Source organism: Pocillopora damicornis, chromosome 14, assembly GCF_964200805.1.
Source record: "Pocillopora damicornis chromosome 14, jaPocDami1.2, whole genome shotgun sequence".
Taxonomy (NCBI): domain Eukaryota; kingdom Metazoa; phylum Cnidaria; class Anthozoa; order Scleractinia; family Pocilloporidae; genus Pocillopora; species Pocillopora damicornis.
The window spans coordinates 7,265,631-7,290,906 of NC_142683.1; the positions used below are offsets into that span (position 1 = coordinate 7,265,631).

A 25,276-nucleotide genomic window follows, 5' to 3' on the forward strand; every position below is an offset into this window, starting at 1 on the left:
ACAGGAAGTGAGCAAGTCCTCTTACAGGAGCTATAGCATATGCTATAGTGTTTGAAAGTGTTGTTTTAAAAAAGAAAAAAAACTTCTAATTTTACCTTAGAGGCATTTTTCATTTTGCCGTCTTTTCATCAATCGAGGATAATTTTGGTGCAATGATCAGAGAGAGCGTTTTTTTTATGTACCCGTTTGCGTTGAAAGTAAAGTTTCATCAGATAAGTAAATATTATTTTCCCTGCTTTATTATTTTTTCAGCCTTTACTTGCGGAATTGCAGACGCAGAAAGAATTTGTCAACAATCTCAGCGACAAGGGAAAGAAAATCGTTCAAGATAATCCTCAAAAGAAACGAGAAACGTTAGAAAAACTTAGAGCTGTTGGCGATAAGTGGAAAAGGGTCCATAGGCTGGCCACTGAGAAAAAGGATTACCTGATCAAATGTATTGCAGAGGTGGAGGCATTCGAGGTGAAATACAATGAATGTATGGAAGTTCTTGAGAAATTCTCAAACGATGCGACGGAAATGAATGATATAGATAAAGACTTATCGCACGTCGAGTCTTCGGTAGATGAAGTGCTTCGCGTTGGACTTCGAATCTCGTATCTTCTCCCGGAAAGTGAGCGGGAAATCTTGGAGGCGCGGCTTGAGAAGCTGCGTGTAACTTGGAAAGAGATGTGTGGCGTTCGCGAGGAATCTGCGCGTGTGCAGGAACGTGAAGTCATAAAGAAGGAGAAGGCTAAAAGTTTAAATCAAGAAAATCAAGACTTTTTGCTTGAAGTGAGTGAATTTAGCTCGTGGCTAAAAGAAGCAGAGAGCACTTTACAGATAGACATGTTTTCTGTTCCTGAAGAAGAGCAGATGGACGTCATTCGGAAACAGGAGAAGCTGTATAACGAAATCCAACAACATAGTTTGCTTGTGAACGACATAATGACCAAAGGTAAAAAGATATCTGCTCGAATGAACGAGGAGGAGAGAGCCAGTATCAAAGAGCAACTTGAAGACCTGTCTTCACGATGGGACAAAGTTCGAACGCTATCCGATTTACAGGGTGATGAAATTGAACGGTGCATCGGAGAACAGACAGATTATTACGAACAATTAGAAACGTGTGTTCTTTGGATGCAAGACGCAAGCGCCGCCATAGCAGCCGACGGAGCTCATCCTAGTGATATAGAGGGTATTAAGGCCGAGCTGGGGAAGCACAGAGAGCTTTGTCAGGAATTAACACGCAGAGAGGAAATGGTGCAGGCGGTAATGGAAAAAGGAAAGAACCTTTGCGAAAAAATCCCTCCCGAGGAGAGAGCAGCTGTAATGGAACAACTGACTCGTGTTAAAGATGAATGGTCAAAGCTGCAATATGAATCTAAAGAAAAGGAAAAAGAGTTGAGGCGGTGTCTCGGGGAAACAGTCGAAGATGTGGAAGAGGATGATGAGAATATGGTGGAATATGTGAAATCCTTTTGCCGAGAAGTAGGTAAATGGTCAGAGTGGATAAAAGCATTAATGACTCGCGCCGAAAATTCAGAGGAAATGGTGGTGATGCTTTCCGAAATAGAAAACCATTACAATGATCTGGAGGCAACCATCGTTAAAGGAGAAGAAATGCTGGATAAAATGACTGCAACACCAGACAGAGAGCGGCTGGAGACCTTTCTATTGCAGCTTAAACAGGGCTGGAAGTCTCTAAAAATGAAGGCCGGATGCAAGAGACGTCGACAGGGTAGGTTGGGTAGTGAGCTTGAGAGAAAGAATGTCTTGTTTGTAGTAACCATGAGTGAGTTAAAGGGCTGGCTTATGGAGGCGCGCGAGAGAGCCAATCATATTCATCCAACGTCAGTTCAAAGTATTGAGGGGTTGGAAGAAGCTTTGAAAGTCTGTTGCGGTGTGAAGAATGAATTCCTTGAAAAGAAAGCCGCGTTTGAAGAACTGATGTTGACAGGAAAAGAAATAGTGGCCAAGTGGGAGAGCGAAAATCTGGGAAATGAGGAGGTCGTTACAGGCCAGATGGACGGACTAAAAACGGAATGGGGAAACTTCCGAGAAAGTATGGAAAAGCAAGCTAACGTACTTCAAGATGCTATTACTCAGGCTCAACAATTAGAATCGGATTTCGGAAAAGCAGAACGGAGTTTGGTGGATGCCCAGTTCAGGCTGAACAATATCTCGAGTGAGGACGAATTCGAAGCCGTTGAATCGGAGCTGCAGAGCTTGCAAGGACTTTTATGTGATGTTGAAATGTGCGAAGCCGAAATTGCATCTATTGAGGCAGGGAGCCAGATGATGCCTTCAAGCTGTCAAGCAATACGGGATGCGTTCAACACCCGCGTTTGCGAATTGACAGAAAAACTTCTGAACGTCAAGGAGAATATCTCAAGAAAGATTCAGCAAGACCAAGAGACGCTAGACCAGAGAGAGCAGTTAGTGACAGAGTTGCTTGAATGTAAAGGGTTGATTAATAAGGTGGAAAATTCCGCAAACGAAGAGTTAAAAATGGAAAACATACCGTTGTTGGAAGAAGGAGTTGTGTTCACAAAAGAAGCTTTGTCTTCTGCAGAGAACGCGTTGGTTTCTGTTCACACCAAAACCGGAGAAGTTCTCAGTAAATTGAAACCAGCGGAGCAGTCTGCGTTACAAGCAGAAGTGACTGATTTGAGGTCACAGTGGGAGTACGTTGGAGAAAATACCTGTAAAAGGGTCGAGAATCTTGGAAAGCGTATTGCATCTTGTAAAGATTTTGGCCGAGAGTTGGAAAATTGCAACGAGTGGATCGTTAAAGCAACAGACGAAATTTCGCGGTCAGAGTTTGTTTCCGGCGATGTTGCCTCTTTGGAAGAGCATGTTGCAAGTTTGAAGACCATCATTGGTGAGAGTAAATCCTCCGAGAATGTAGTGAATGTACTGCTGGCGAAGAGCGACGTGTTTTTAAAAGATATCGACGATATGGATAAGGAAATGTACGAATCGCAAGTGGCTAAATTGAAAAGTTCTATCAAAGAAGTAGAAGAGCGATCGGCAATGGAAATTGCTAAGCTGCAGGAGAGAATTAACGAAAGTAAAACTTTCCAAGAGGCTTATCAGGAATTGAAGTCGTGGGTTGAGAGTGAGTTGATTGAAACTTGCTCTGAAGAGGTCCAAAGTTCCTCCGTAGAGGAAAGACTGAAAGAACTTGAATTACGACGACAGGTGGTCTTGTCAAAGGAGAGCGAACTCAAACTTTTACTTGAAAAGGCAGAGAAACTATTGAACAACGCTGACGAAGCTGAAAACGAAACGTTTCAGTATCAGTTGTCAAACTTGCAGAGCTCCTATACAGAGCTAAAACGCAAGGTGGATGTCAATCTGTCCTCACTGCAAGGTGAACATGAAAAAGGGAAAGAATTTGAAGCAGAGTTGAGACAGTGCAGAAATATCGTGCAGGAAATTGAAAACACCGTGTTGTCCGAGACGCCATGTTTTACTGACATTGAGGAAATGGAGGCTTACGTTGAAGAACTGAAAAAGAAATTTGAAGACGCTTTGTCTCAAAGATCTTTGATTTTTAGTCTTAGCGAGAAGAAAGATCAAATTTCGACATCAAAAGATGTCACAGATGGTTACTCAGAAGTTGTAGATAAATGGAAAATGTCACTCGCTCGCTTCTCAGAAAAGATAGCGGATACTGAACGTCGAATTGCTTTAGAGAAGGAACTTAATGACAGCTGTGAAAATGTTATCAGTTGGATAGATAATGTCGAAAAGGAAATATCTTGCGTGTCTGACCATGCTCAAGAAAAGGAAGAGGTCGTTGAACAAGTTGAGAGACTTAAAAGTTTAAGCAACGAATGCGCCTCTTATGAACTGATGATGGAAAGCTTACGAGGTAAGGTAGAAAATTCGCCAGCTGAATCAAACGAGGGTCTTCAATCAGCACAAGAAGGTCGACTTAGTTCGTTAGAGGCCAGGTTCGAAGAAATGCACAAGCGTTTGGCGGCAAAGCTCGGAGATGTAGAACACTGCGTGACCGATCTTAGTGACGTTACAGAGCAAATATCTTCATGTAAAGAGTGGTTATTGCAGAAAAAGGAATTGATAGCCAATGACGAACAAGTTTACGAGCTTGGCAACGTACCGCAGCTAGAAGAAAAGCTTTTCAAATACCAAAATCTAAGTAACGAGTCGGCCACAGCACTTGATGGTATTACGCAAGCCAAAGTGAAGGTTGGCCAAGGCATTGGGAAAGTTTCGACTGCAATAGAAGATTCGCTATCGAAAGAACTTAACAGCTTGTGCGACACTTTGACGGGATTACATGAGGAGTCGTCCGCCAAGTGCGTGGAATTGGAGAAGCATCTAAGAGAAGCAAAGGAATTTCAAGACAAAGTGACGCATTATGAAAATTGGTTGCACCAAGCAAATGATGTCTTGCAAAAGCCATTAGAGAGTCCAGTGAGTTTGAACACCTTGGCTGAGCATCTGAATGAGTTGCGTTATTTGCAAACTGATATGGATGATAAACAAGAGGAGTTCCGCAGTTTTCTTGAGAGGAATAAAGACCTTGTTGCACGTAGCGGAGTTCAAGTCAGGCTGGTAAAAGCAAGTGAGAAGTTTGAATATCTTAATAAAGAACTGCCCCAGCTTCTGAAGGAAACAGAGGCAAAGATCAACGAATACACAGAAAGCAAAAAACAATTAGAGGAATCGCAAGAATGGTTAAACAGTGCCGCCCAAATAGTTGATTCTGATATTATGTACTCTTTGGACGATACAAGAGCGGAAAAACAGTATGCTGAGCTTAAAGATTTGCTGCCCAAAATTGAATCATTTGAGGCTGTATTAACCTCGATGGAAGAGAAAAAAAGTTGTTCGGATGTTGTTGAAGAGAGAGATGACAGCAATCTTCAGGGAAAACTTGATTCCCTCAGAAAGAAATGGGAAACACTTAGAGAGGTTGCAGTTGATAAGGAGGAAACCTTACTGGCATTTCTTCAAGCGAGAGACAATTACCAAGCTTGCTCAGAACGTTGTCAGGTAGCTTTGGACGAGTTAAAGAACTTTTCTGTCGATGGTTGTCAATATTCAGCTGATAAAGACAACTCAAACGTCCAGCTCGAAAAACAGAGACAGCAAGTTAAGAAATGCCAGGAACTTGAAGAACAGATTCGTTTATTAGAAGAGGAAGGTGATCATGTGAGCAGCAGGTGCGAGGAACTGAGGGGAGCGTTGCAAGACAAGTTGAAGGAAGTTAAGGATGAATGGCAGAATATCAGTGCAGATGCTCGTATTAGGTATGAACAACTTGAATCCTGGATCTGCGAAGTGGGTGACATTCATTGTGATGTTGACGTTTGCTTAGCTCGCGTTAAAGCGCTGCATGAATCGCTTCAGAACTGTGATTCGGAGGGAACTGATATTCAAACTGCAAACGAAATCCTCGGTCAACTTAAGCAAGCGGCTTCAGAACTTGAATCAGAGAAGGCAAATGTGGACAGCCTTGTTGAAAAATGGGATGTGCTTTTGACAAGGGTCGATTCCAGGGAAAAGCCACAGCTGGAGAATTCGATTCGGGAGCTTCAAACAGCGATGAATGAGGCAGCAAAATATTCAAAAGAAAGAGTCCATCGAGCAGAAGAACGCATAACTAATATCATCGAGTTAGATAAAGAATCAGCTCGCTGTGAAAGCTTGCTAACCATTTACCAAGCGGCTGTCCCTGTTGATGTTTCTTGTACAGTGGAAACCTTGGAAGATCAAATGGAAAAGCTCAAAAGACTCTATGGAGACATGGAGTCACGTGACAATCACATGACAGCTTTGCAGGAGAAGGAAGCGAAACTGTTATCTGACGACCTCAATCAAAGCGGTGGCAGTAACCCTGATGCAAAAATTGGACATCTGCAGGGAGATTGGGGCAAGCTCAAGGCCTCAGTAGGAGAAAAGCTACGCGAACTTGAGCGTTTAGCTCAGACAAAGAAAGATTTCGAAGACGATTACAACACTTGCCAAGAAGGTATTAAGGAACTTGAAGCTGCAATCATAGCAAGGGATAATGATAGAGGATCCGTGGAGGAACGAGTGGAGAGAATGCAAGAGCTCTGCTCTAGGATCAAGTCCTACCGTAACAAGCTTGATCTTCTTACAGATCGATGCGATGAGCTTCCAAAGGTCGCTTATGATCAGAAAGATCTTGATCCTAGACGAAAGCTGGCTGCCGTCGTTAGGAGATGGGAAGAAGTTAAAGCCGAGGCCTTGGGAAAACTAAACGCTCTAGAGAAAGAGAAGGCCGAGATACAAAAACTTGCGCAAGATACCTCGAGTTTGCAATGTTGGGTGCAGGATGTGTGTACTCCTTTCATCCACACAGACCTTCCACCAGTAGTTCAGATGAACGAATTAGAAAGCGCTCTTATGGCTAACACTGAATTACGTTCAATTCTGGAGACTAAGTATAAAATGTTTCAAGAATTGTTGGCTCAGTGTAGCAAGATCAAAGGGGAAGGACAGCGTAAAGAGACGGTGCTGACAAATCTTCAAGAGATATCCAGCAGTTTGAAAGGTTTGAAAGAAAAATTCGCAGACAGGGATGCTGAGATTAAAAGCCGCAGTAAGCAACATGCCAAACTGGTAACAGATCTTGACCGCACAAGGGACTTGTTGATGGAAGTAAAAAGCCAACATAACCCTGAGTCAGTTGATCTTGAAAGTGAAAACTGGATTGAGGAAGGCATTACATCACGGAGAGTTGCGTTGGTAAAACTTGATTCTTGTAAGCTGCTATTGGTTTCTATGACCGATCAAATTGCTAAAGAAAGCCCAGAGCGAAAAGAAATCGGCGAAAATGCGATAGCAAAAGATATACGTGAGTTGACGGAAGATGTACATGTAACACAACAACAGCTTGGTGAAGAAATAATACAGCTGGAAAAACTGCAGGACTTTGATAACGAGTGCATAGAACAACTGACACTGTACAAAAACCTTTTAGTGAAGCTTGGTAACATTGACTTAGACGTCATTGCCAAAAAAGGCAAGGTTGAGCAGACCGAGCAAGAACTCGTTGTGTGCCAGGCAGTTGATCAAGAGGTTTCGGAGAGGGAAAGAGATTACGAAGCACTGATTGGGAATGAGGATGTGGCGTTGAGTTTTGCTCCTCAAGAAAGGAAAGAAGAAATAAGAACACGATTTCGTCAGATGAATGACACGAGAATTAGTTTGAAAGAGTTGATTTCCAAACAAATAGACGAATTACGAAATCTGGTTGCCGAACAGCAGACCTTGGAAGGCTGGCTTAAAACGGCGGGAAATTTAGTCGCTGATGCGGTAATAGTGCTGGAGGAAAACCAGGGTAGCCAAACTCTTGACAGCTCCCAAATGTCCGAGAGGTTGGAGACTCTTGCCGCCCACATTGCCAAGATTGATGAATATCTCAAATATGGCGGAAGCTTTCAAGGTTGGGTTAAGGCACCCGAGGTTGCAAAAGCGAAAGCACGAATGTCTGAACTGAAGCAACAATTACAAAATGCCGATAATGATTGCAAGCATTTTAAGGAAAACTGTGAGCTGTTTGAAAGCGAGGCTAGGGAAGCCGCGGTGACGTTCGAACGATGTGCCACTGAACACCAAGTTCCTGTATCTCTACAAGAGGCTCAAGAAAAACTGGAAAATTTAAAGGTAAGCAAATATCAAATAAAATCAATAGTAAATAAAAGTTCAATTTCCCAATCTAGTTGCTCGCCAAAAGACATTTACCTCAACAGAATTAATTAATCTTTGAAATAGAAGGTGAAGAAACAATGAGAAATGCCGCTTATTACACCATAGGAAACCGTTTATGGAAAAAGTTACTGAAACTCCTGCTGATAGTGATTTTTAAAAGCGAAGTTTAGGCTTGATTTTAAGTTAATTTCCTTTATATGAGTATCACTTTCAATAGTAGTCTAGTCTAAGATTTTAAAAAAGATCTTTAAAGAAGAGTCGGTTTTTCTTTTTTCTTTTTTTTTTTCTTTTTTTTTTCGAGCTGAGCTGAACTGAGAGCAACGGAGATTTTTCTTTCTCCTCATTCCTCTCGTAACACGGCCTCACAGCGCCTCAAACCGCCCTCTGAGCGAGTGATATAAGCTAACGCAATTTCTATTGCTGTTGCTGATGAAATGACAGGACGCGTGAGTTTTCAACGTGAAAAATAATCAACCACATTGTTTGAATTTCAAATCAAGTCCACCGCTTCCTCTTTGTTTTCAAAACAATAGCACATGCGATTGATCATTTTATGACTGCGAGTAAACTGCGAAACGACTACCAACCCCATGGACCGAAGATAAAGACTTGTTATCGCCTTTTCAACATGACTATGATCCCAGATATTTTTTATTTTATTTACCTTGAAGGAAATGCGGTGAGTGAACACGTTTTGTAATTCCGGTTGACATTTTGCTTTTGACGAGGACGATTGTCCAAGGGAAGCAAAACGGTAGCGGTCGTTGCTATGGCTTGAAAGATTGTCACAAAATATTTGCATCATCTTATCTTCAATAAACACTTTTAACTCGTTCTAAGCAGGGCAAAGAAAAATTTGAATATTGAACGTACTCGGAGGCCTTCTTTAATGTTATTACATGATCTTGCGTTTACTAAGTCGACGACAACGGTAAATCAAACCAGGAAACGACGGCGATTTCGTTAATTATTTTTTGTGTTCTTCAGCTGTTTCAGTGGATTTTGAGAAAACGTAGGACTTTTTTTGCCCTAAGATAGGGTAATTATTTCGTAAATTTACTTTCCATGTCGTTGAAGCTAAAAATTACAATGATCCCCATAGGCAGGTTAGTCAAGTGTTAAATGAATCCCGGTTCATTATTTCTGCGGTGTCGGATGTTTTCCCTCAAGTTTTTATTATCTTTTTGCCAATGCCCACTTTATGACCTTGTCATATAACATCGTTTAAAATGTTTAATTTAAAAATAGCTTCATTGTTGCCGACTGAAAGTCGGTTGCAGAGAAGAGAGTGTACTGATGACATCGTTTCCTTATTACGTTTTTCGATGGCCGTCGTGTCTTCCTTCCCTGTTCCTCCTTCAAGTGTGTTTGTATTATGTTTGGTATGAGATATGACCATTTCAGTGGGAGCGCTGAACGATCTCGACTGTTCTTTTTCGAATGGAAGTGAATTAATTTTGTGTCAGTGTAGATTTGGAACTCCTCTGCTAGACAACAGGTTGTACAATATTTACCGGCAATGTTTACGCTTGTCAAGAGAGAGGTTTTATTAAGGCCTTGTTTTTTTGTGACGTGCGAGCAGGTACCTACAGTTCACTGCACTCGTCTGATCTCCAATTTTGTTTTAATAAATGGCGTGGGCAAAGGTTTTGAGAGCTACAGAGACCGCGCCAGATTAAAACCTGTGTGTCATTGGAGACCAAACCCGTTACGGATACGTTGAAGTAGTCTTAATTCTAATATCATATTTATACGATAACCTTGCATAAAAACAGGTAGCAAAGAGAATTTTGAGTTTGCTTTTACTTCTTATTTCTGTTTTGTAGGCAACGTAGTTTTAAGCTTGTTTTTATTTCAAGAAACTTTATTCAAAGTGTCCCTACGTGTCTGGTTTTCGCGTTGCGCACTGGAGGAAAAATAGACGCACTAGACTGATTTCTATTAGCCGCTATCTGTTTTGTTTTGGTGTACTTTGCTTGGTTGGTTTTGCTGTGCTTTGTTATATGGTTTATTGTGGTTGTTGTGGTCGTCATTGTTTTGTATTTTTATGTCACGCAGTATTCGTCATGTCAGGTCACCGTATGTCCTCTGAACACCGACAGAAATAACAAACCATCAAAAACGCTTCCTCTTGTAAAATGTGCATTGATAAGGATTTTTCCTTACCTATTTCTGTTTTTTATTGTGTTCCAAGGAGTTACAAAAAGACGTCGAAACCAGACAAAAATCCTTGAACACACGAGGTGAACAGGTCAGCGGAAAGTTGAAGAAGGTTGAGCAGAAAGAGTTCATGGACAGACTTCGAACGCTGAACGAAGAATGGCAGAAAGCGAAAGATCAGTTGGATGAACAACGTAAACATCTCGAAGATGGAATATCCAGCTGTATGAAGCATCTTGATATGCTGGAGCAAGCAAAGTCAAAAGCGAAAGAAATTGACGGACTGCTCGATGAGATAAACTCTACTACGGAGGCAGACATATCAGCTTTAGAGTCGAAAACTCAGGTAATTTATACCTCAGAAATATATTAAAGGTAATTTTATTTAAATCCTTGTGGCTTAAACATTAGAAATACCTCTACTCAAGAACCGTCGACAATCTGTTGTGAAAGTTAAACAGTAATCACAGTAGTTTTCCACAAAGAAATCGTCTCCTTGAAGGAAACTTGGCAATTATTTTACAAGAAGGAAAAATTTACCCAAAATGATTGTTTCCTTTGAAACATTCTCTTGATCTCGGTGATCTTCATTATCATTACTCGTTCATCTTGAATCAGCGTTTGATTTTTTTAATGGCTAAATGTCTGTGTAGTTTTCGCCAAATCGTGTGAGCCTTCATTAGTTAGCATATTCAAATCCACAATGTTCCGCCAACCTCCTTGAGGTCATTTTTCCGGTTTTTATCGCGAACGTAGCGAATTTTTCAATTTTTATAACCCATATGTAACCACTCGAGAATTTTACATTTACTTCGATCATATTCCTTACAATATATGCTGAACGTTGGCGAGGCGACCTTTTTCACCAGGTGAAGTTAGGTTTTGTTTACTCGCTCGTAAAACACAAAAATTTGCATTGGAAGCCAAAAAAACCCATACTCATTTCGTGCTGATATAAATATCGTTGTTTGACACAAGCATTGTTTAAAATAACAGACCGTGCGACGAAAGAAAGAAATTTATTTCAATACAAGCGTTTGGAAACGTTGAATACGTTTGAATTTACTTTAATATTAGCGTCTGGATACTGATATTCACAAAATGTTCTAAAATAAGAATTTACTTATCATTCGACAACCAACTGCGAATCTTCCGACACAGTTGATTGCCCAAGGATGAAGAAATGATAAATTGCTTCGTTATTTCCCGTTTTTTTAATGATCTCATTAGCCTACCCTACCCCTTGCCGTGACTGCATAGAATTTTTTTTATTAATTAAACAAGATTGGGGCAATATCCCGGGAATAAAAGATTTTGTACTTTGTGCATGTCTTATAAATCTTCCTGGGTATTTCTTCTGTAAATTGTCATTGAAAGAGTGGTCCTTCAATTAACTACCTAACACGCGAGATGTTAAGCAAGTTGGACAGTTTTAAGGCTTCTCTCTATAATCGCCGCATTTACAACAGGAAGATGGCGAAATATGTAACGTCAATATTCGGAAGTACATATAAACAAAAGAGAGCTAAAGTTGTGTCACGAAGAAACGCTAAGCGCAGCTTCCCCGTAAAAAAAATGCGTCCTTAACGCTTCATGTTGTACTGAGCGGCAAAAACATTTACAGTAATGGACTGGTGTACTGATCGTGTACTGATCGTGTACTGATCGTTTACTGAACTGGCCCGTGTACTGAATTAGAGCTTGAGAGAAACTTGTATCGAACTGGGTTAAATATCAGCTGGATGTGTGACACATCCGTCCTTTCTGCTAGTATCAGTTTCGTCTTAAGCGTGCCACGTGCTCCTTGCAGTGAAAAAGGTTTTCAAGAGTGAAGAACTATTCCAAAATATGAGACTTCAATAAAGATTTGACCCCATCGTTGTCCATTTTCCTCCACTAAACTACAGGACGTTTCTTAGCGAGCTAAATCCTTTAATGATCAGGACACGCGATCTAACCTGCGCCTAAGTTAAAACTGGCTCCGATCTGCCTCATTAAATTACCAGCGGCTGACATGAGAAAACATGCTCTACAGTGACTTGCTGAAGTCTTGTTTAGTACTCTGTAAGAATGATAAGTCGCTCGTGCTGGCCCTTTTCGAACTAAGTACAACTGAACAAATGCTGCTACATCATCCCGTTGGTGTTGGTGTTATGTATTTTATGTGTGTAGATATGTTATGACTAATATTTATTACACTCTCAACAAAGCAAATACTTAACGCGGAGCACTTCATTAAGAAGACTAAAAGATTAGGAATGGTCGCTTGAGTCTAAAGCACCTTCAGTTATGACCAAAGTTCTTCCCATCAATGTTATATACGTGAAACCAAGAAATCTTTTGATTAATCAGTCAACTATCTCGGTGATCTTTATTGGGATATTTTCTCTGCACATTTAACTGTCATTTTGCTTTCTTTTTTTTTTTTTTTTTTGGAGGGGGAGGGAGGAGGGGGGCTTTAGGACATTTATGGGGGTTATCTTGGGTTTAATTATTCCCTGCTACTTTTTTAAGATATCCACTTTTTTTTCCTTTTCTGTAAGTTTGTGACAATCTGTTTATGAATGAACACCATTTGCTCTTTTTTTTTTTTTTTTTTTTTTTCAGAATCTCTAATTGTAAATATGAGTTTTTTTTTCCTCTAGGATTTAAGAGGGAAACTAGAGATTTTTGAATCTCTTATGGGAAGCATGACAGATGTTGCCTCAACAATACCATGGAAGGAGTCGATTGATCAAGAGTCCGCTGTGGTTAGTTTTGAAGCACTCCGGAACGACGCCAGAAAGAAACAACAAGAACTGCATGAGACTATTTCGTTTCACAAACAGTACCGCGAGGCAGTAGTTATAGCAAATGATTGTCTGCGTGAAATAGAAGAGAAGCTCGAGGATGAAACGCGAAACAGATCCGACTTTGAGGTAAAATCTCGATTGTGTGGTATTTTTCCTCTGGAAAGTATCTCATAATGTTATGACCCACGCCGTTGATGCTTGATATTTTAGCCTCGCTCATTAATGAGCCCTTTAGTGCGGGTTAAAATTTACTCCAGCAAGAACCCTTTTCAGGCTAAGAAAATTATACTGTTTTTGCGAAAATAAATCAGTACCGTGGTTTGTTTGTCCTTCAGCTCAATTCTGTTTTCATAGACATTGCTGTTGTTGTTGCGCTCAAAGTTCAAGTTGATGAAGTTGTTAATTTATCACTTAAAACTTCGGCGAAACCCTGCCAAGAAGAAAAATTCGCCGTTACTAATGTATGCATGCTAAACACGCATAAGATTATGCGAAGGATGTAGCTTTAGAATGACTTCAAGTATTCTTTGTCTGACCGTTGCGTCCAGGAATGCCGGCAACAGTTAGATGATGTCGCTCCCCTACTTCAGACAGCGAGAGAAAAAGCCAAAGTTCTCACCATGATGGAACCGTATGGATCGCAGGGAAGAGATGAGGTACAGTTTAAAGTCGACGAGTTAGCTGAGATATGGGAGGCATTGCAGACAAAACTCCAGTACAAAATAGCGGAAACAGAGCAGTGTCAAGCAGTAAATGCTCTAAATGACGAGATGGAGACAGTTGCCAGAAGGTTAGACGAATTGGCAGCGTCAACAGAAGACCTAACAGCATCCAGTTATGATTGCACAAGAGTTTTAGAGCAAAGGGAGAATTATGAGGTAAGAGCTGGAATGTTCAGTTTAAACCCTTTGTGAGAGGGGAATTTTTTAAGAAACTTTCTTTCCTTTGAAAATGCTTCACCTGAAATTTGCTGTTAGTGAATCATTTGGGAAACACTCGATGTACTTAGGATGGCCACGATACCCAGCTTCCAGATCGCATTAGAAATGAATAAACAGAACCCTCGGGAAGAGTGCTTTTCCAAGCGCAAGGAATAGTCAGAACTCATTAAGTTAATCCACTTTTAGTCCATCAGCAAAGAAGTTTCTGATCTTCATGGTTCAGTCGAAGACCTGGATAGCAGGTGTCAACAACTTATGAACTCCGTTCCCCTGAAAGAAAGCGAGGAGCTTGGAGAACAGCTTGTCACGCTTAAAGCCAAATGCGAACATCTTGAAGATCACGTGGCCGAGAAAGAGGAGGAGTTTGAAGAGACACTTTGGAAGTGGCAGGAATTCCAGAGCGACATGGACACATGCTTTCGCAATTTGGCCATGATCGAAAAGTCTTTGGATTTCCAGTCCATTGATGATGGAGAATTGGAGGATCGAAGAGAGACACATCAGGTTAGGACGAGCTTTGATCGCGTTAGAACTGGTCAAGGCCTTAGTAAAAAGGTTCCAAGCGCGGGAAAACTTCAGAGCCTTATCTAACAATACTCATTGTGTCCAATCGTGAAAACGTCATTCAGCAATTTTTTGCGGTTCGACTTGCAAGGTTTGACTGCCGAGAGAACCTTGAAAGCGAGGGGAAAGGGGCTTGGCTGATCATGTTATTAGCGAAATATTATCATTTTGCAATATTGTCAGGTCTCACAACTTTTAAATGCCGATACACCGGTGAGCCGTGTGGAAGGGTTTTATTGATTTAGCTTGAAAAGGGATCGTTTTCTTTTGTTATCATTCGTAGAGCTTAATTATACATTGATAACTTCTTCTTACATTTTTGGCATAGCTTGTTTGTATTTGATGATCTAAAGAACAGCTGTTGTAAATATTCATCTGTTTTTGTGCGTCCTCTCATGGTAAAACTTCGCTTTCTTACCTTTTGCACATCATATTTTCAGATGCTCTCAGACAATTTGGACTTCCAGGAGTCTATTCTTCTTGAAATCAAAGACAAAGCAAGTGACGTCTTAGAGCTTTTCCCTCTCGCAGACGTCGATAAAGCTAAAGTCAAATTGATTTCCCTTGATCAGCGGTTTCTTCTTGTCAAAGAACGCCTTCAGAGAAGACAAGAGGAGATGCTGAAGTCTTCCGTCGACTGGCACGAGTTTGAGTGCGGGCTCAAGAGCTGTTTGGAATGGGCACTAAGGGCAGAAGATCGCTTATCGGGCGAGTTAAATTTGCTTGAAAGCGAGGTTGATGTTGAAAGGCTCAAGGTTAGTGAAGTAGGGTCTTTCGTTACGTACTCTAAACTAGGAAAAGCTAAGCTCTCGACTAAACCAAAAGAAGGGAGAGAGGCCAGAATGTTTTAAATTTTAGAGTTTCCCAAGTTGTGTTTTACATCAGTAAGTTGACTTCGCGGCGGTATTTTAATACATAATTTTCCAAGCGAATACAAACCAAAACAAATAAATTAATTTTAAAAAATAGAAAAAAAAACGAATTAAAAGTTTCTCAAATCTCACATACGCATACCTTTAATAGCCCACCTTTCCTGAAGTCTTATTGTGACCGCTTATGTAACTGAAATTTAAATAACGTTAGTCGGCGAGGTATTTTTTCGCGCCTCTCTTCAATCCCAAGCGAGTATTTACGCTCTCCTCAGACTCTATCTTACAACGCGCTGACGTTTTTTCTTTCAAGTCACGAACAAAGCAACCCTTGTACAAAGTATTCGAAAAAGACTGTGGTTATGGGTCACCATTTACAGAGTTCAGCGCGCAGAAATCCGCGCTTGTTATTTAAAGTGTGATTAATGGCCCTACTTTCGACGTAGTAGAGTATTTCGACAAGTATCGCATAAATTACCGCGTTAAAGCAAACACAAGCAGGTGTCTCAATTCATATCCCTATGGCGGTACTGATGCATTTATTTTTCTTAAGAAGTCTTTAAATTCACCCATTTTCCTCGAATTCTGAGTTCCCAGAGTTTTTCCCTCGCCGTAACAGGTACAATAATGCGTGAATTATCAGTTAGAAGTGATATCGATAAAATTGTCTCTCTCTCAGCCAAAAGGAAAGTCTAGAGAATATAAGCTGTCTTGATCTTTGAAAACAATTTCTTCCATTTTCTCTTTGAGAAATGCATTGCTGGAATACTAGAAGTAATGAGATTTTTCATGTGAATAAACTCACAGTTACTATTCAGCATATTGATCGCCCTGTATGGGGTTAAATAAATCTTTCTTTACCTTTCACCGCAGCTCTAAAATGAACTTTTTATCAATTTTGATTGTTTATTTCACCTTTCAAGGTCGTTTTGGTGATATTTTTTGTCTCAAACACTGAGCGTGGAAATTTCTTTTGAACACGCCGGTATTAGGTGATATCTGAAGAAGAATTGCATTTATTAATTTAAGTCACACAATTTGTGAATCGCACCGATTAATATTAAATTCACTGAAAGCGCAAATCGAGGCTAAATCGGCATATTTACGCCTCTTTAGGTAAGTTTGATGTTGTGAGTGTACTAAGTTGTTGATTTTCTTCATTTCAATGGTGAATTCTGACTTGTGAAAATATCTTTATTTTATATTTCAAAGCGCTTTTGGCGCGCCACGTTGCCTACGAGAATCGCAAAGCTTGAATTAATTAACGCATTGCGTTGGTTAATGTATGCGGATGAGTGTTAGCCATGTTTTCCTGGTTGTACAACAGCCATTTTAACTTCTTTGCTGTCGAAAATATGGTTTCTTAGCAGCAGAATTGACTTTAGACTGGTGGAGTATCAAATCTTTTATGGCTCATCGCGGTTTATTGCTTTTGAAACGGCGATCTCAATTTTTGGTCGATTACTAACAACAGTGGCTGGCCGAGCTTTAAACAGAATGGAATACTATATTGTTAGATCCTGCAGATCTTTTAGGACAAGAAAACGTGAACGATGAAGGCGACAGTGGCTGACTGAGAAATCTCATGGCGAGCAACAGTTCAGATTTGTACTTGCACTATTTTTATTTTCAGGCGTTTAGCGATGAATTGGATGTGCGGCAGGGTGATTTCGAGAGCATTCGCAGCCAAGGCGACCGATTGGTTTGCCAGCTCAGCGATCAGTCCGAACGAGAGGTGCTTCAAAAGCAGATGGATGACATTTCGGATCGACTGGATCGTATCCAGAATCTGGTAAATGACAGAGGACAGAGAATCGGCGAGAGAAGTCATTACGGAGTCGTAGAATTTGAAGAGTCATTGAGAGTTTGCTACGATAGAATTGACCAGTTTAAAAGCAAGTTGCGGGAAATGGAGAATTTGGAATCGAACAACGAAGGGAAAAATAAGTCACAGGTGGGTCAGTTAAAGGTAAACCACAGGTTAAAGTTTTGTTTCGAAATTTTTTCGAGTCATTATTTATCACACCGCAAACCTTGTTTGCTGTAAACTGATCCGAAATAAGGAGAGGGAAGCAGCTGCGAATAATTTGGTGAAATTAATATGAGAAAGATTGAGTCTTATGATATGCATGATGTGCGTACACACCGACGGAATAGATTGTTTGAAAAACAACATTTTTTTTTCGGTAGCAGTATCCTTGCTTCGCCCTCCAAACTATTTAAAGCGATCTAATGGGCGCTACAGGCTCAATATGGGAAAGTCGTATGTTACTGAAGACGAATCGATTAATTATGAGACCATGCTGCGAGATAACCGTCGCAATGGTTGAAATCAGAGAACTCAAAACATTCACGCACTCTCTTCTCGCTTTTGCGTCTTTAACCGCAATTGTTCTCTCGACCAAAGCCTTATTTCCTTTATTATCTTTTCATTCTCTTCTTAGTAATGACTAAGATTAACAGAACTTGCCCGACACGCTTCATTGAAGCGAATTTAAATACATTGTCACGCTCTGAGCCTTTGAGAACTCGTTAGGAACAAAATCCTTTCCCTGCATAGAGGGCGAATATTTGTTTATTATTTAATAGGTGTATACTTCTTTTGTTTCCATGTGAATCGCTAGGAGCTCAAATGGAGTTAATCTCTTTTTTTTGCTTTCAATTATTTTTTTTCTGTTTGTTGTCAAAATCACGCTCAATATGCTCTCGAAGTGTCCTCCTCATCAAGTGAAAATGTCTTCTCGATAATTCTCTTTCCCGATCATCAGCAAGTTAAAGCTGAGTACGTTTATTTTTCGATGGAACAGTTGCTTGAAGTCTCCAATGCGATGAGATTTGACTGCTCTTTATATCTCCTTTTTTGTTTACCGTTTGGGATTTATTATAGTTGTTTAAAGGAAAAGGTAATTAAGCGGAGTCTCTAAAACCAGAACCAGAATACCTTAATCGACTTGAAACAGTAATGTCTGCTGCACGAGGACTGGACTCTGATTTTGTTTTACTTCATTTTGCTAGTTATAGAATTGATTGAATTTATAAAAAAATGTCATTTACAACAAAAAAAATCTTCAAGAAAATGGAAATACTTTTTGTGCAATTTTTTAATAATTTAACTTCCTGATTTTTTAATTTTTTTTAATGGATTCTTTGTCAAATCTCTACAATATTCTCTTCGAAGAGATAACTCATCTGCCTTTTTTTAAGTTAGCTCCAAAGACCGAGACACCGCTTAAGATGAAAGTTCCTACCGAAACTATTTCTGTTATGAGTCTCACGAATTCAGACTCGTTTGACTTAAATTTCGTGGCGTCGTGTAGCTTTGAATTTAGCACATACGGAGCAGTTTTGTCTCCGTCGACAGTGACTATTCTCCTCTTGTGTCAGCCGCTACACCTAGCAGTAATAATTATACTTAAACATGGTCAGCATAACAGATAAAGTGCAAGGTAGAATATTTTAAGTAAAACCGTGACACACAGCTTTCCTGTCTTCTGATAGGCGGTATTTTGGTGTGATATGAAGTAGCGGTCCTAAATTGGATCACCACTGTGTAAAAGGTTCTTACTGTTATCTTGAAGTACGTTCTGCAGTGCGCATGACTTGCTTTTGGCTTTTATCGAATATGAGCATGCGTAAAGAGCAAGCAACCTTAATACACCAGTTTGTTTCTCAGAATAGGGCAGCTTGTGACGGAAGTTTGGCAATGAAATGTAATGGTGCAACAAACAAACGGCCGTTCGTATGAAATTTTGACGACTTCCCCAATACAGGTCTAGTTTATAAAATATCAGGTGAATCAGTTTGATATGAAACTGCACAAACCAGAGGGTTTGGCATTTTTTTTCCATGGGAAAGGCGTACACAGCAAATAATGCTCAAGAGAATTTCTATGCCTCTCTAAACAATTTCCTACTACAACCAAATAACGAGTTTTGGTTGACAATTGATCATCTCTGTCTGCTGAAGAAATAACCTTGGGTGGCAGTAATAACAGGCAGATTAGGGGTATTATGCGAAGGTGAATATCACAATTTATTTAGCCATAGATACGTTTAAGGAGTCCCTAGTAATTTTACAGTTGTTGATGTTTGGTAAACATAAGTGAAAAAGTACGGTACGTTATTTATTTTTTACGTCCCTGTGTCATATGAATTGACACAACTCGGTTTACATTCCTACAAATTTTTTAATTTACCTATGGAGGATTAAAATTTAATTAAAGACAAACAACATTTGAAATTGCCCTCAGAAGAATAGTTTGTACGGATTGTGTAGAATCGTCGTCTGATTCATTGAGTTAAACTTGCTATTATATCTCGATCTTGTTGCTTTGTTATTTATACCAATGTTTTACTTTTGATACAAAATGAGATCGAAGTGCGTCCCACGACTGGCAGTTAGAAATGCAACAAACCAATTTTTCTTCTTTAGATATTATACTTGCGTAATATTTTGAATTTCATAGTCAGTATACTAATATTCTTGGATTGTTATGTTTATAGGATCTTCATTCAGAGGTTGAATTCCTCCAAAGTATGGCAAGGAATATACACGAACAAGGCCAAGCATTACTCTCAGAAATAACCGACGTAGAAAAAGACGCTGTGATAGAAAAGCTGGAAAGATTACAACGAGACATTGTTGCTCTTGGAGAGATTCCTGTTCTGTCGGTGTCTCAGCCTGGTTACGGAGAACCCCCAGGGGGTGAGGGTGCGTCATCTCTCGTTGGTCCGATGAATGTGCATGACATGGCAGAAAATGGAGATTCTGATTTAGGAGACTCAGAAAGCGGTGTCTCATCGATGGAATCCTTTGAAGTCCCACTTCGCAAAGAAAACGGACGGGCTTCGAACGAAAACGGATTGCAAGAAAACGGCGTTTCAAACTATCACCTTGAAAACGTAGATTTGGACGATAATGAAATTCTTGAAGGCGGGATCTCTGTTTCACCGGACGAGTATCAGCGAATACGAATGAGTAAAAGCGGGGAATCAAACGAGGAAATTATGGCTTCTTTTGAATCTGTCGGTTTGGAAAACGGCTTTCACGCACAGAATGTTAAAGAAATTTTACTTTCTGAGTCACGGAGATCAGAAGTTAACTTGCCCATCCTGACCGTTACAGACGAGAATGGGACACCTGCAGAGGTAGAATTTGCTGAGAACGCGACGGAGAAAAGTCTGGGTAAAGAAGGATTTGGTGATCAGGCGGGTGACTTCTTCTTTGATGATTTTGATGTCTATTATGGAGATCGCCCTTCGGAAGCTGTTGATAACATAGACGAGGTATCTGAGCGTTACCGCATGGCCAATGAAGAGATTGAAGGAGATCTACCAAAAAGTGATGCTGTTACAAACAAGGAGAGTAATTCGGACTCTTCCCTCACAGATGGAGCTGTTGATCTTTCACAAACTGGTGGAAATTCTGGCAGTCATGTGAATGAAATTTCAGAAGTTGCACTCACACCGAGAGTTAGTAAATTAAAAGATGATTTTGACATTTCCGATGACTCTGAACTTGAAAAGGACGTTTTGCGACATAGCACTCCTACTGAGCTTGTCGCGACAACCGCGGATAATGTGAACACCACTCCAGATCTATTGGAAAGAACTACTGATTCTACTGAGGTGTTTGCTAATGTTACTGAAACTTGTGTGCCCCCGTTGATTGAGAAGAAAATGAAAGGAGATACCTCTCTTGATAGAGATCTACATGCGGACTCCCAAAATCGTAATTCGACCGCAGACACAATTCCAACGAATCCACGCGACTCGGCTCCTGGATCCGATCTAGAACCAAGTTTTGTGAGTTTGGGGCCAAACGAAGAAATGGATCAACTCGACAAACTACTGAATATCAACGGGAATACCTCCGAGGACGACGTTAGAAACACTGAAGGGGAAAAACCACAAGACAAAATCGCCTCCATTTTATCACAGCGTCGTAAGGCGGAGGAAGCTGAAAGGCTCCGATTTGCAGAGAACTCGGTTAGAGACGCTGACTATGAGCTTTTCACCTCTCGGCCCTTAGACCTTATTGATAGAAGCTCCCCATTAAAGGATCTTGATGAGTCGGAAAATATTCTGCATGAAAACATGTCTTTGGATGCATTTCTTGTGGAGGTTGAAAAGTTATTGGAAAAGTTGCACTCCATTGAGGAACTGATTACGACTGACTTGGAGGATGAGGACAATGTGAAAGATGAGCTGGCTAAACATGTGGTAATTTCAAGTTTCAAGTTTAATTCTTTTTCGAGTTTGGAGTATGATTAGTACCTTTCCGTGCTTGTGATTGATATTACAACTTTCCTCAAACGATGTGTACACATTTGGGAATACGCCATTTTACAGTTGTGTACTTAGTTGCCAAGCCTTTTACTTGGAGTGAGGCTGAAAACAAGCTTGTTGTGGTAGAGACCAGCATCTAGTTAGCATGATAGCAAAGTAATTTACATTTGAAAAGCAGCAACGTTTGTATCATAACAAGGTCACCTTAGCCTCACTCCTGTTCATAGGCTTGGCAACCAAGCACGCTACTGTAAAATGGACTAGTGCTGTCCTTACCCTACCGCTTCCACTCCTAAAATATTTTGGGCTTTAATTGCGTTTTGTTTTTTGTTTTTTTCACATACATGTTTAGCCGCCTGAATTCCAATGTTTGCCCCTTTAAATATTGACGGTGGATGGCGCAGAAATATTCTCCGGTTACTGCACTGAAATATAAAACACTTGTGCTTATATTTATTCCCGCCTTCACGTTTTTCTTTTTTTTTTTTTTCTTTTTTTTTTATTTTTAGGCTCTGTGTGTTCTTATGTCGAAGCAACAAGATCGTGTTGATCAAATGAACATATTGTCTAACAGTTTCCTTCATGGTAGTGCCAGTATGAATATCATTCTTGAAGAGCGACTTCGAGAGATAAACGCTCTTTGGAAAGAGGTTCAAATGCGGGCGTCATCTAAGCAAGAAGTTCTAGAACGCTGCGTCCAAGAGCAAACGCAGAACTTAGAGAGCACTCGACAGAAAGAAGTGACCGCGTTCACTGAAAACTTCTCATTTTTGAGGTCGCTTTATCTAACTGTCGACTGCTGCGATGAAGATTGTGATAGTAGGCGGGCTGATGCTCTTAAAGTAGAGACGCTTGAAGAGGTTTACGATCAGGAACTAAGTAATCAAATTGAACTTCATGAATTGTTCGAGGAATTGGCGTCCTTGGAGGAATGTGCTGTGTCCGAATTGGTAGTTGAAGGTGATTTAACGAAGTACCAGGAGCAGCTGACACGATTACAGGTGGGTGTAAATCAACTTTGTCTCCTCATGATATTTTCTTTGCTTAGCAATGTTTTGGCACTGTTTGGAGAGACATAAGGTCTCTTACTGCGAGGGTGAAGAGTTGAATTCATCGGCGCCAGGTGTTTATCCCTGTAATTGGGTGGTCTGTAAATGGGTGGTTATTTATGGAGAACTTCACGTGTGTTTATTCCTCAACTCCTATTCCCTCAAACAGTTTTGCGAATACCAATGTAGGTTTGTTTTTCTTATTTATTATAAAGGAACTCATAGTGAACCTTACGCAATTAAAGCATAAGTTGGATGGCGTCTCGCGACGATTGTCTTCATCTACACCTAAAGACGAAAATCTCCGGCAGCAAGTTTCGGACCTTAACAGTTTAATGAAAGGCGTTATCAAGCTAGTCCTGTCCAAACAACAACACCTGCGGTCAGCAGTGGAAAAGATGGTGAAAGTTGAGACATCGTTACTGAATAGAAGAGATTTCGAAGCGAAGCTTCAGGAATGGTCACAGCTTTTGGGTGAAATGGAAAACTTTGTGGAACACTTTGGGCCTTTTAACGAGGATGACAAAGATTTGGAGTTTCTTTACTTCGAGGTAACAAAGTGCAAAGTTACATTGGGGCAATTGTTTTGTTGCAATGACTACTTAAGTGTCACTGTTTCTTCTGCGTTGAATTCCCGATCTAAATAGAAAATCGTGTCTTTTTTATGTACAGAAACCTATCACGGGGTAAAATGATTGCTAGCAAGTCAAATATCATGGAAAGTTCTCTCCTCATCAAAATATATTCCAGAACTTCAAGAAATTTAAATAGCCTGTCCTATGGAAATATTATTGTTGGTTTACGGTGGGTTGTGGTCACCGTTTGTTTGCAATGCATCGTGGCTACATCATGACTTTGGAGTATAGTATTTCTTTAAAAGGAAGAATCTTTTATTTACACAAAAATGATCAAAAACCCTCGAAAAAGGAAACACATGTATAGAGACCCACAAAATCCTCGTGATGTAATTACAATTTTTTGGGCCTAAGAGAACTCTAAACCAAGGTAATTGGAATTCAACAACTCTTTTTTTTTTTGCATTTTGAATGCAAACATACCACAATATCTTGTACAGAAGCTTAATGTTGCTTAAGACTAAAGTAGAGTAGACCTAAGCTGCCGTGTAGAGTCAACCGATTTTTCTCCTTGTGTTCATAATTTCACAGTTCTTGCAGAGTCACGCGGTAATCCAAGAGTCCCTTCATGACTTTTTAAACAAAGAGTCCTCTGGAGGCGCCAGTCCTCACAAGAAGGCGCGTCTCGCTGACCTGAATAAACGCTGGAGCAGAATACGCACCATTCTGCAAAATCGAGAGAGGAAATTAAAGGCTTTAGGTATGTTAATCTCCGAGGTGAAGACCCCTCCAAGACAACCTCTACAGGACGCTATCGTTCCTGAGAAGGAGGAAGTAGTTTTGGATTCACCGCCCAGAGAAATGAAAACGCCAGAGGCTAATGACCCAAGGGTCACTACCCCACGGAGCAAATCTACTTCTCCCGCCCGGGAAATAAAGACGCCCCCAAGCGTGGAAAAGAAGTCTCCAAGGACAAAAAGGAAACAATACGAAGAAGAATTGCGGGAATTTTCCGTGTGGTTGACAAGTCAAGAGAAAGCATTTCATGATCTCGTTGGTGATGAGAGTTTGCCGCCTACAATGGAAGCTTTAAAGGGAAGACTGCAGCAGTTCCAGGTAATCGAACGTAGAAGGAAGTTGTACTTTAATAATTGATTTCTTTTCTTGGTTAGAATATTTAAAGCAAAAAAAACCATGGTGGGTATCCTAGTTTTTAGACATGATACCTACTGGGAAAACAGAAACAATCATGTTGAAATACTTCGTTGTTTTCGCTTCGTGAATACTTAGTTTTCTGAGACTACAAAACCAAAACGGCTGAAAACATTCAAGTTTCACTCTCTTTCTCAAAAGATATCGAGGTATCAGTATCTCTTTTTTTTTTTTTTTTTTTGGTATCATGGGGTCGTTGTTTCTCTACGCTCTATTTTAGAAGGAAGTTGAATTAATAAAAAAAGGAGAGACCCGAAAAAAGGTACTTTTGAGAAATAAGCATGATAAAATTGGTAACATTTCTCAGTTTTCCTGGGTTAAAGTATCCGTGTCTCCCAATTTTAAGTATCGAAAAGAGTTCAAAATTTGATCTCGACTAAAGCATCGCAGCTTTAAAGAAATTAAATGCTCAGGATTGATCCGTTGGGGTACTCAACCCAAACTCAATCTAAGCAACTTTACTGGGGAATCGTGTATTTTCTAGGGCTTTTCCCGAAGCATTCAGAGCCAAAAGTCGAGGGTGGATATGATGCGACACTATGCGACACAAAACGGAGAACACGTAGATATTGATGTCGTCGGCCCTAGGTACGAAGATGTTGCGAAGATTGCTGATAGCATGTGCGAAGTTTGCGAGGAGAGCGCCGAGTGGCTAAAGTCGGTATTAATCCAGTGGCATTCTTTTGAGGAGTCCTCGAGAAAGTTCAACTCTTGGTTGGACAACTTATCTCGGAAATCATTTGCTCTCGCGAGAGAAATGCGTGAAGATCATATTGATGCTGTATTGATCAAAATGATGAAGTATCGTGAACTAGATCGAAAACTTACGGAGCGACAGCCGAGTAAGGATGGTTTGGTGTATGAGGCGGAACAGGTTCTTACTGCAACAGGTAAAGGAGAATGTAGATGTATTGTCGGTTGTACTGGATTGGTTGGAAGAACTTTTTGGCAATCAAGTAGAACCATGTGATATCAGCAGAGTATATGTAACATAGCAGTGTAAGAAATGATAAAAATTAAATGAATTGGACGCGTCTATTTTACTACTGATACCAAGTCGAATTGGAATTCTAGTGTGGGTCAAGTCATAGAAAGGGGGTAAACATTCTGAGCAAGAAGGAAACTAACAGCAAAT

The 25,276-nt window shown here is 40.3% G+C and overlaps 1 protein-coding gene across 3 annotated transcripts in view; it reads left to right on the forward strand.

Moving 5' to 3' along the window:
• The window catches only part of LOC113671085 (nesprin-1), an 80,343-nt gene that overhangs the window by 41,741 nt on the left and 13,326 nt on the right, over positions 1-25,276 (forward strand). For all 3 annotated transcript variants that reach the window (XM_027187302.2, XM_089194510.1, XM_089194511.1), the window contains 12 exons: positions 253-7,647; positions 9,887-10,198; positions 12,498-12,770; positions 13,193-13,522; positions 13,772-14,089; positions 14,590-14,904; positions 16,652-16,972; positions 19,521-21,239; positions 21,815-22,306; positions 22,570-22,905; positions 23,521-24,045; positions 24,626-25,031. In XM_027187302.2, the coding sequence (XP_027043103.2) occupies positions 253-7,647; positions 9,887-10,198; positions 12,498-12,770; positions 13,193-13,522; positions 13,772-14,089; positions 14,590-14,904; positions 16,652-16,972; positions 19,521-21,239; positions 21,815-22,306; positions 22,570-22,905; positions 23,521-24,045; positions 24,626-25,031 (12,742 nt within the window). The remainder of the gene's footprint in view (positions 1-252; positions 7,648-9,886; positions 10,199-12,497; positions 12,771-13,192; positions 13,523-13,771; positions 14,090-14,589; positions 14,905-16,651; positions 16,973-19,520; positions 21,240-21,814; positions 22,307-22,569; positions 22,906-23,520; positions 24,046-24,625; positions 25,032-25,276) is intronic.